Raw genomic sequence first — 11,832 nt, forward strand, 5'->3', positions numbered from 1 at the left:
GCTCTGCCTGACTAAACACGAGAAAATTAATTTCTGGATGTCACTGCTCACTTAGCAGTGCCTCACCACTGAAGAGAGGGGGGTTTTTTTGCATCAGCGTGGCCCCTTATTCACAGTGAGAATTTCCTTTCTTTGAGTTTAGTCAGACCTCAGGAGAAGTGCAATGCTACTCTCTTCCCTTTGGGATCTCTGCTGTTTATTTTTTATAGTCTGTAGGAACTGTTATCAGAAGGGAAAAATCTCATAGCTTTGGAGGCTACCTGAGGAGACAAGGTAAATAACTTAGCATCATCATGCACAGCTCCAGCAGGGCTGGGAGCGGGACAGGTTGGACAAGAGAGCACAGTCATTTCACACAATACATGGAGTCAGCCTGCTCTGACTCATAGGGCTCTTATTTATCTGACTTCCAGAGGTCCTCTCCCTTCATGTAAGCTCCAAATCAGGAAACAACAGTTGCTAACACTTCTGCTTCTTGTTGGGCTCCCTTCCCTCAAAACCTAGACTGAAGTTTGAGGTCAGACTCTTGGTCTTGCTCACAGAGAACACCACATCGTTCCACAGGAACTGATACCAACTTTGTTTACAGAGCAGGGCCCTGGGGTGCATAAATTGGGCACAGTCCCGGCGTTCACAATTCACCGCAAATGAGGAAAGCAAATCATAAGCGGGAAGGAAGGAAAAAATTGCAGGGAGCTGTGGCTGCCAGCACGCAGGCCGCACCACAGTGGAAGCACATTAAAATGTGGACTGCCAACCCTCCCGTGCACGTCTGATGTGGAGGTCATTTTTCATCTCATCTCACGGCACAGGCAGTCTGTCCCCTGCATACCAGCCGCTGGACAACCTGGGTTGCACGTCACCCAGCAGCCTCCGCTAGCGGCCCTGCGGGACCCATTTCAGGCCCGGCCTGCAGCCAGCCATTTCACTGCACCGTGCTTGCGCTGGAGGTTTTGCAAGGAGCCGCCTCCACCCATCTCACTGGGCTTCATTTCTGGTGCACATCAAGACGTTCCTGTCCTGAAACAGAGCGCTCTGGCACTCACATGGGTAACCCATAGCCGATTTGTTATTTGATGAACAAAGAGGAGGAGATAAACCCGCATCTCCCTCTAAACACAGAGCATAAATGTGCGCTGGACCAGCCGGTCTGTAATGGCCCTGCAGACCTGGGACAAGGGGGGCCACTTTTACAGGGGAGTTCAAGCACTGAGCTGTTTTCTACAGCGTGAACTGGCTGCTGCGGGCAGGCCTAATTGCTGGGAACACAATTACAGGCCTTCCTAATTAGTCCATGCTGGAGCAATGGTTCAGCAGGGAGCTGCGGTTCCAACGCCCCCACTCTGGGGGTGCCTGCAGACTCCCAACCCAGCCCGGCTCCTCACAACCCAGGGAAACCTATTTTTGGAGCCCTACGCGCCTTCCTCCACGGTCCTGGTGAAACACCATCATGGTGCACGCGTGGGCCGTGCGTGGGGGGGGGGGGGGGGGGGGTGAAGGAGTCTAGAATTTCAATAAAAAACCTAAAAAATGAGTAAAAATATAGGCTGGGGTCCTATCTGAGCCTGCAGTGGAGATACCTCCTGTGCCCTCCTGTGGTCACAGCAAGGTCACTCCCTCGCACCTGGATGCCCTGGCGACCTTCACGCTGCCTCACGGCTCCCGCAGCCCCACCGCGGTGTGTCGGGGGTCCGACTCCCGCGGGAACCGAGCGGGGCCTCAAGGGAAAGGGCCAGAGTGCGGCTGCCGGGCAGGGCCGGGGCTGCGCTGCCGGCGGGGCTGGGCCGGGCCCGCCATGGCTCCTCCCCGCCTCTTTAAGCCGCTGCGAAGCCGCGACGGGCTGAGACGCGCCGAGACGAGGAGGGGATTTTGTGAGTGTTGGGCAGCGGGCGGGGAAGGACGGGACGGGACGGGACGGGTGCGGTGCGGAGATGTGAGACGGCTCGGCGGCAAGGGTCGCCGGTAGACCCCCCCCTCACGCAGCCGCTCGCAGCCCCGCGGTGCGGTGCGCGGTGGCCGCTGCCCGAAGCAGTCCCGCGGCGCGGTGCGGTGCGCGGTGGCTGCTGCCCGAAGCTGCGGCGGTGGGGCCCGTGTCCCGCCCAACCCGTGAGGGCTGTGGGGCTGCAGGGTGAGGGGATGGGGCGGGAGTGGAGTGCCCGTCCTGCCCCGCCATCGCCTGCCCCGGCCGCCTGTGCAGGGGCTGGTGCTCGCCCCCTCGCCCGGAGCGGGCTGTGCGGGAGCGGGAGCCAGACAGCCCGGTTTCGGTGGGAGAAGTGCGCCGGGCTGGGGGTTTCCTTGGCTTTGTCGCATCGAAGGGGGCTGCGGCGCGCTTGGCTTCCCCGGCGGGCCGCTGCAAAGGTGATCCCGGATAGCCGGGTAGCCTGACTTTCATCTCTATTGGGGCTGGCTTGTCTTGAACCCCGCGGGTAAGGAACGGGTTGGAAAGGACGCGGCAGTTGCCGTGGCTTGTCACCGGTGTTCTGGAGAACACCAGCCAACTAGCGTGCTGCCCTCTCGGCTGGGCACCGGCTCTGCAGCCAGGCGGGATTTCCTTACTGGAGGTAAAGGAGCTGCCCACAAACCTACAATCAGAAGCCAAAGTTGTTCGTACCGGTAGTGAGATCATCTGGATGTTTAATTACCGCTCTCCAGCTCCCCCGAGGCCTGCCTCAACTAGCCAAAAAGTTACAGGGGAGCCGGGAAGGCTCTGGATGCGGGCTGGAGCTCTGCGTCTGCTACCTGTGGCGCCCTCGGAGGAGACCTGGGCGGCACGGAGAGAGCCGTGCCTTGGCAGGAGTGCAGGCAGGAGTGCAGGCAGGAGTACAGGCAGGAGTGCAGGCAGGAGTACAGGCAGGAGTACAGGCAGGAGTAGAGGCGTGCGGAGCCGCTGTGCTTCCCCAGCTGCTTTCCCCTGAGGTGCCCCCCCCGGTCAGCCCTTGCTCTTGGGTAGCTGAAGAAGCATCATCACCGTTCTTCCCACGCAGGCTGCCACGGGAATGTTATGCATGGGGTGGATAAATGGAGGCATCGTTTGTGGAGGAGACCAATGTCACCTTGAAGGGCTGACTTCGATTCCTTTTTTTTGCTGTTCATTTCATGAATTCCCAGGGCCCTTATCAGAGGTTTGAGACAGCTAATGGTTGCCAGATCCTGTAATGCTTCGTCTCCCTCGGGAAGAAAGGGTGGAGCTGCACCCCAGGTTGCCCAATATTGCATGGGAAACCTGGGGCAAAGCTGGAGGTCCTCAGCTCCAGCGTGTGTGGAAACTAAATAATTGCTTCCTAACAGAATGATTAAAACTAATTTAGAGGCATGTAAATGCACAAAAGAACCAAGCGTGGGGACGGTGAGAGGAAGAGACAGGAGTTCTTCTATCAAATACCATTTACATTTTGGAAAGCATACAAAGTGGAAAGGAATTTTTGGGTTCCCCCCCTCCCCCCCAATCCATGCATTCCTTTTCCAAGGCTTTTTGCAGCCCATATTCCCTTTAACGAAGGACGCTCCTTGCCATGATTGATGTCAGCTGCTGTGCGGTAGCGCAGCCAAGCCCTTGAATAAAAGAAATGGAATCTTAATTTTTAGGCTCTACAGTTGTGCCAAGAATGACAAAGGCAAAGTGGGAAATGTCATAAAACTAATTTTATGAGCTTGGTCAGGGTATTAGTGCTAAACCGTGGAGCGGTAATGGTGCTAATCCCGTGGAAGTATTAAACAAAGGGATATCTCAGTAATTAGTGTCAGTGTGCAAATGGCACCGCTCAGCCACTCTGAGGAAGTTGCCTAAGCCTTTGCTTAGGAATGCACCTAAGACGCCCTGATTTAGGTTAATAAACTAATCTCATTTTCCCACATACCATGAATGACTGTCTGCTTGCCTCGGACAAAGGTCTGGTAGCAGCTACTTGGCAGCATGTCTCAGCTCAGGAACCCTGCGACCTACCCTGCATCCCTAAAACTGCTGAGCTACCCGCCAGGCTGCTTGGGCGGGAGGCTTGTTTTAACAAGATGGGTCACTTAATTCAGGCTTAGCCAAAAACACTGCTCTGAGGTGTGATTTTTTTGGTGAGTCTGCTCTCTAGGTGAGCGGGGGCCAGCAGCTGGGTGCCTGTGAGACCCCCTTGCTTTGCACCAGGGTCTCTCCCACCTGAGAGCTCCTTAGAGGAAAGGCATCTTAAAGTGCTCCTTTCTGCCTCCTTGTGTCATGACAGTGCTTCCAGTCCCTCTCTGTTGGCCTGGGGGACAGCTGGAGATGGGTAGTCCTCTGCTTCGTGCTCAGAGGGGTGAGCAGCAGAGCTGAATGAGGGCAGCAGGTTGTGGGTGTTGTGTGTGATGCTGACATGTGTCTCTTCTCCCTGTCTGGCTGACTTGGGAGGGCTTCTGGGGGTAACCAAAGCTAAGTTGAGCTGAGAAAAGTTGGAAGCTCTCAACAAATTCCTTCTTTTCCTCTCTGGAAGCTATGTCCCATGCCTCAATGCTGCTGTGAGGAAACTGCTGGGGTGGGTAATGGCACCACTGGAGGCAGCTGGTGGCAGGACGTGCCCTCTGGGCTTCCAGCTGGGCAAACCAGTGGTCCTCACCTAGGAACCCTCCCTGAAACGTGGGCCAGTAAGGAGCAGGGGGAGCGATGGTTGAGGTCTGAGCAGCCCAACTGGGTTAGACTCACTGAATCAGCTCCTCCCTCTGTGGCTGCTGTTGGGTTCCGTGCCCAACAGAGAAAGGTGGTTCTGCAGTCATGGGCCACAGGGGAACAAGCCAGTGTTAACCAGTTGTCAGGGGCAGTTCAGCAATGACTGATGATGACGATGAAGCTTCAGCAAGCACTGTTATGTGAGCTCTTGGTGGCGGCAGAAGGAGGAAAGCCCTGTAAAAGCTGAAGGTGGTGGGTGATGCTCTGCTTGGGTTCTTTAGCCCAGAAGCAGGAGGAGGTCCTGGTCGAGCTGGGTGGGAAGTGGGGAGGGCAGCGCTGGCACAAGAGCAGGGGAGCTGGGGAGAGAGCAGCTCAGGTTGAGATGGGGCAGTTTCTGCTTCTGACTTAAAGCAGGAGACTGTGCCCAAGGCTGTAGTTTGACGTCATGGTGCAACCTGTCCCTCCCTGCCAGCCTTCCGAGTGTCCATCACATGGACATGAGAGGGAATTTTACTGTTTTCAAGCAGCTGTGCCCCCATGAGCAGTTTGGCTTGCTGCACGTACCTGTCTGGTAAAGGTGTGGTTCATGTGATAGTGGAGTCTCCAGGAAACAATCCCCATTAAACTTGGAAGTGCAGGCACAAAATCTTGAAGGAGTCCGGAATGGCCCCCCAGCCCTAATAAGGGGCTCTCCGGTGAGGTGAGCTCGGCCTGTGCTGCGGCCCCACAGCACAACGAGGCGCTGCCGTTGGCAGGGTCGGTTTGCTCCCACCGGGCGAGAGGCCTGGCATTAACGAGGCACAGAAACGGGAGTGACACCCGTTTGGGGGGCGTTCGCTCCAGGTGCAGGAAGGCCCTTGTGTGCCAGACTCCAGTCTCTGTGTGCCCGATTTGGGTAACCTTCAAAACCCCATGCGGGGGGGGAGACACGGCTCGGGAAGACCACGACTCTGTGAATCTTGCTGCTCGGTGGCCTTGGCCTCTGTGCCCCTTGCCAGTCCACCTGCTCTTACACGTAGCCATGGAGAGCCCACCTGAGCCTTAGAGTCTGCTCTGGGATCAGAACGGCCACAAAGCTGACCCCAGTGCAGCGACGTCTCACAGGGTGGAAGTGCGTGTTTTCCAACAGCGGTGAGGTCACAGGTTTGCGCCGTGATGACGCGCTGACTTTGCAGGCCTGGTTTGAAGCAGCCTGTAACCCCAGATGTCTGCAAGCCGGGGTGGTAGAGGACACTGTGGTTAACAAACCTCTCCCCTTCTCCCCTCACGCCTGGCCGTGCGTGCAGAGCCACCATGCCGAACTGGGGAGGCGGCAACAAGTGCGGCGCCTGCGGCCGCACTGTCTACCACGCCGAGGAGGTGCAGTGCGACGGGAGGAGCTTCCACCGGTGCTGCTTCCTCTGCAGTAAGTATTCCCTTCCCACTCCCTTGCAAGACCTCTCCTGGCAGGGCTGGGGCCAGGGGGTCACAGCAGCAAGGTGCTGTTCCACAGGAGATGTCCCCAGGCTGAGCTGGTACCTGTGATGCACAGGGGACAGCAGTGGCCGGAGATGGCTTTCTCCATCACGTGTTGGGATCGACTCCTGCTTCCTTGCATGCTTCCTGGGCCTGGTGGTGCAGAAGGGTGAGCTCGTCTCCTGGAGAGATGTGATCCCACCTGTCCAGCGTGGGAGAGATGGGATACGCCTCCCAAAGCAGAACACATCACACTTCTGCCCTCTGTTTGCACCCCTCCCAGCCCTTTCTTCAAGAGTCTGAGGGATCTTTAGCATGGAAACCTGGCTTACGCGTTGCTTATACAGAGGAGAAAGCCCAGTGATGGAGCCCTGTTTGCACTGATCTGAGCTCAGCTGGGCTTCTCGTGGTCCCAGGGCCGGCAGCAGCTGAAGGAGCAGTTATCAGAGCCCTGCCCTGGAGTCCCACGCAGACTGGGACACCAGCGCGCCTCACAGCCGAGTTGTCGATGGTTTACCGCAGCCAAAAGCCCAGACTTTCTTGGCACAGGGGCCTGTGGTTTATTTCAGATGAAAGGAGTCCAAAGCAGTATTTTTCCAGTCCGACCAACAAGCCCAGTGAGGCATTGAAAATCGCTTTCTCTGCTGAAAAGGCCTGTGCTTAGATGAAGGGAACAAAGGGCCGCTGTGAATCGGAGGCTCCTGCTTAGCAAACAGGCAGCCTGGCTGCCTGAATCGGAGAGTTTTACCTTATTACAAGCACGAGGTACTCTTCTTGTCCCACGTGCCCGTGTTTAACACCTACAGGCACAGCTAAGGTTTAGCCCTTGTTCTGTGAGCCACAGTTACAGCTGGGCCCCTCAGACTAGCTTGCTGTCCGTCTGCAGCGCGGTGTCAGCGCAGGGCACTGGCGCGCGAGCCTGGGCGCACCTACGCGCCTCTCCCCGAGCTCTGCTGCAGTCACAGAGCAGATTAGATGTCTCGGCTGCCCCGTTTCCAGCCTTTTATGGCAGTGTCTGTTAGAGGGAACCTGGAACGTACGGTCAAACAATGGCTCTACTGTGCCCGAGTATTTGCTTTTCCTCACCGCATAGTTGGGTTGGGGTTAAAGTCTGTAGGCTGAACAAACGTGTTTAAGTTGATTTACTTACTGGGTACTTGTGTCTTCTTATAAAAAGAACCTCGGGGCTAATGAATGCCATAAGCAAAGGTCACCCTGTATTTTGAAGACCTTACATGTTTTTCTAAACAACAACTACAACAAATTCATAAGGCTTTTTCTTTTTCTGTTTTTTCCTCCCCAAATTCTTTATCAAGAGCATAATGCTGTTGCAGATGGAAAGAGCTTGCCAGTCGAGATATAAAAGGAGGTTTAAGAAGGAAATAGTTCTGCCTTCTCCTGTAACCTTGAGCAGAGTGCTTGCATTGTGCTGAAGGACAAACTAGGAATGCCAGTAAAGCACAGCCCCTCCAGTGACAGCTGCGAAACGGTCCCAACCCTGCCTCAAACCAGTACGGAGGAAGGGGAAATCCTTGAAGGTTTCTTTTTCCTCAGCCCCAGCTTGGCCCAAAGGGCAGGACAGGGATATCCTGCACCGACAGACTCGCTTCATGCTGTATGGCATCTGTCAAGGGAAACTGCTGACTGCACTATCTGGGTTTCTGAGCAGCCTCATTCATCAAACCACAGCAAGTTTCCAGGCTTTAAATGTCACGGCCATGAAGAGGTGGGAGGCAACAGAGCCCTTTAAAGGGCTGAGCATAATTCACTAATTCAAATGAAACCTGCTCCCTCTAATCTCTGGCGGTCCCACAGCCTGATAGAGTGAGCTGTGGACAAGGAAACCCATAACAACATTGTTTCTTGCTGGATTGTTGGCTTGCTGCATGTGCTGATAGAAATGGTCCCTTGAGGCAGTTTAACTCTTTTCCCCTCTCCCCTCCCCCTCCAGTGGTCTGCCGGAAAAACTTGGACAGCACAACTGTAGCGATTCATGATGCTGAAGTTTACTGCAAATCCTGCTATGGTAAAAAGTACGGCCCCAAAGGTTATGGGTACGGCCAAGGGGCCGGTACGCTGAACATGGACAGGGGAGAGAGGCTGGGCATCAAGCCTGAGAGGTGAGTGAACTGAGTCTCTCTGAACTGGGGTCTTTGTCCTTCAGTACAGTTTTCAGAGGAGTCTTTCGGGCTGGGTTTTGTTGATGTTGCCTGGAATAGAAATGCTGAGGCACCCTATGAGCGGGGCTTAGTGCAGGCAAAGATGCTGGAACCCTACGTGTGAGCTGTAGGGAACTGAATAACAGAGCTGCTGATGGCTCTGAATGAACCTGCAGAGGGGACTCTGGGTCTACTCGCCTAAATAATATTAATCTGGGTCACTCTCCTAAATAAGCTGCAAATGCATGTGTTCAGCAGGTCCTGGCAGGGATGGATTGGGAGAGCTGAGAGTCTAGGGCCACAAGGAGGACAAAAGGGGCATAGGAAGAACCACTTGTGTTTAACCACAGCCAAACCCAAAAGACCTGTTAAATAATAAACATCCCTAGTCTGATTAAGTTCTTGCTGGAAAGCCCAGCACAAGGAAGGAGGCTGAGGTGTATCTCACAGCTTGCTTTGTGTGAGTTCCCACGTTACTGCTTGATGTTTAGATGACGTATGCTCTCCAGCCAGGTGCAGTGATCATCAGTTCAGGTTCCAGATTATGATCAGTGGGCAGGAATTGAACAGAGTTATTTGTAGCTTACTATCTGATAAATCCATGTCCTGATACAGAATTCAGCACTTCTTTAGAAGTGAATAGGTAGAAGGCTCTTCAGCAAACTAGCTTGTACAGTAGCTTCTTCTTTAGCCTTCAAAGAATGGCCTTTCTCCTCTTGTTTTGGGGCTTTTTTCCCCCCTACCAAGTGTAACTGGATAGCCGTGCTGGCGACTCACCTCTCCGGTTTTGCAGAAGGACTGTTAGATGCTGCTCTGTTAGCCCTGTTAAGAAGAGCAAGAGGACACTTAGTAAACCAACAAAGCCAACAAATAAATGTCCTGTGTGTTCCAGCACGCCCTCTCCCCACCGACCCACGACAAACCCAAACACTTCCAAGTTCGCTCAGAAGTTTGGCGGGGCGGAGAAGTGCTCTCGGTGTGGCGATTCTGTGTACGCGGCAGAGAAAGTAATAGGAGCTGGGAAGGTAAGGAACTGCAGGCACCATCCTCTACCTCCTTCAGAGGGAGCAAGGTCCGTTCCCGGAACACAACTTGTTCTGTGTCCTGCACACAACGTAGGGGACCAACTGCGGGGCAGAGTTACCTTAACGTTGCATTTCTCAGCATTGGAAATACTCAAATTGATCAACTTGGCAGAAAGTGCTGGAAATGTGGGGTGATGAGAGCACAGAAGAGGGACCAGTCTTGTGGCATTCAGCTTATGCTGGAGGCTGGATGTTTCAGCAGAAAAAGGATGTTGAATCATAGAACGGTTAGGGCTGGAAGGGACCTCAAAGATCATCTAATTACAAACCCCTTGCCGTGGGCTGGGACACCTTCCACTAGACCAGGTTGCCCAAAGCTCCATCCAACCTGGCCTTGAACAGGGGGCAGCCACAGCTTCTCTGGGCAACCAGTGCCAGTGCCTCACTGCACTGCCCTTGTAGTGAAGACTTTATTCCTAATATCCAATCTAAATCTACCCCCTTCCAATTTAAAACCCTTCCCCCTTGTCCTGTCACTCCATGCTCCTCTAAAACGTCCCTCCCCAGCTTTCCTGTAGGCCCCTCTGGGTATTGGAAGGCTGCTGTAAGATCTTCCTGGAGCCTTCTCTTCCCCAGGGTGAACAAGCCCAACTCTCTCAGCCCATTCTCTGAAAATACCGCGTAAAACTGCGTGTCAGTCTGCCAGGTGTCTGACTCACTCATTGCAGAGAGACAAGATCTGCTCTGAATTGATTAGAGCAAGCCCAAACCTTTCAAAACGCAGCCCTGAGCAGGATGCAGTTTGGAATTCAGGGCTTTGGGCCACCAGCAGAATGCAGACACTCTCAGCTACTGGTGCGCTCGAACTGGTTTTTATTGTACCAGTCACCTACAACCAATACCGATGCAGGCATCTCCAGTTCATGCATTGTTTTTACTGACTTGGGCATTCTGTGTATTTAAACTATCTTTTTTTTTTCCCTTTTCTTCCCTAGCCATGGCACAAAAACTGCTTCCGATGCGCCAAGTGTGGGAAAAGCCTAGAATCTACGACCCTAACTGAAAAAGAGGGAGAAATATATTGTAAAGGTGAGGAAAGAGACAAAGATCATTAGTTTATGGTTCCAGCTGTTACAAAGACAGATGCAACAGATGCAGAGTTTCTGTAAGAAACTTACAGAAATTATCTGTAAGTCACAGCAGCACTGCTGAGACATGAAGTAAATAATACCAAAGCTGCTGCTGTAGCTTATGTCTGCATCAAGTAGGACACCTCATAGTGAGAAACTTGGGAGCAGCAGCACATGCCCTCCCTCAGCCTGGGTCAGGGAGCAGATCAGAGTAAGGAAACCAGCTAGCAAGCAGCCTGCCCTGCCTTCTTGGGGTATCACAGATATAAACATGATACACACAGTGGTTTGATGACAGCAACGTGTCTTAACAGATATTTAGCTGCAGAATTGCTCTCACAGAGTAGATGAGGAGCCACACAGACTGGACAGCCACAGCTGTGGAGTTCAGTCATGGCAGCTGTGTAGCTTAACAGAAGGTTTTTAAGCATTGCTTCTGCCAGGGATGTTCTGGTGACTAAGGGGAAGTGGCCAAGAGGCTTTAATTAAAAGCACTGCTCTTAATTAACAAGCTGCCAGCCTCAGCTACTACATGTTTATCTTTCCCGCAGGTTGTTACGCGAAGAACTTTGGCCCCAAGGGATTTGGGTACGGCCAGGGAGCGGGTGCCCTCGTCCATGCCCAGTGAGGGGCCACGGCTGAAAACCCCTGATGGCTCTGCTGAGATCCTGCTACAAGAGAGTTTCCTAAACGCTACTAACTACTGTGAAACAGATACTAGTTACTGTAGTGCTTGGGCCATACGTCCAGCAGATGAGACACGTTCTGTTCTTTAACAAAAGCACTGCTTTTTCCCCTTGCTTTGTGTATCACCACACTGTAACACTTTTAATACTGAGTATCCATTCAATAAAGCTTTGCTTGGTGGTATATCCTAAAGCCCAGTGGTACATGCCTTGTCAGCAATTGAAAGCAGCAGTAGGGGAGTGGAGATAGGATGCTATAGACTCAGTGCAGACCTTTGCTGAAAGCCCAGCATGACTGGGAGCGAGCTGTAGGTAGCACTGCTCACTGCACTGTAGGAGTAGTAAATCTTAATCTACTGGTCTGTGCAGTGACACAGCTCTTAAAGTGAGAGTTCCTGAGTAGCTGCGTGCCGAAGTGCCTGGCTGACTCTGCCACAAGAGGTGCTTATGAATGGAAAACAAACCTCTTTCACCATGCTACTTTCATGGAATCACAGGATGTGCTGGGTTGGAAGGGACCTTTAGAGGCCATCTAGTCCAGTCCCCCTGCAGTAAGCAGGGACATCTTCACTACATCAGGTTGCTCAGAGCCACATCAAGCCTGACCTTGAGTATCTCCAGGGATGGAGATATTACTACGTCTCTCTGTAACCTGTTCTAATGATCCACCACCCTCATATTGAAGAACTTTTTCCTAATATCCAACCTAAATTGCCCCTTTTCTAGTTTAAAACCATTTTGCAGGAT

At 53.2% G+C, this 11,832-nt stretch overlaps 1 protein-coding gene across 1 annotated transcript; it reads left to right on the forward strand.

The window, feature by feature from the left end:
• Positions 1-1,858: 1,858 nt before the first annotated feature.
• CSRP2 (cysteine and glycine rich protein 2) lies at positions 1,859-11,278 on the forward strand. The gene is made up of 6 exons (XM_084274993.1): positions 1,859-1,871; positions 5,917-6,035; positions 8,037-8,205; positions 9,137-9,269; positions 10,265-10,358; positions 10,951-11,278. The coding sequence occupies exons 2-6, from the start codon at positions 5,924-5,926 to the stop codon at positions 11,025-11,027; spliced, it is 585 nt and encodes a 194-aa protein (XP_084131119.1). The 5' UTR covers positions 1,859-1,871; positions 5,917-5,923; the 3' UTR covers positions 11,028-11,278.
• The last annotated feature ends 554 nt before the right edge of the window (positions 11,279-11,832 follow it).

The sequence above is a fragment of the Gallinula chloropus genome (genome assembly GCF_964237585.1).
Source record: "Gallinula chloropus genome assembly, chromosome: 1".
In the NCBI taxonomy this organism is placed as follows: Eukaryota; Metazoa; Chordata; class Aves; order Gruiformes; family Rallidae; genus Gallinula; species Gallinula chloropus.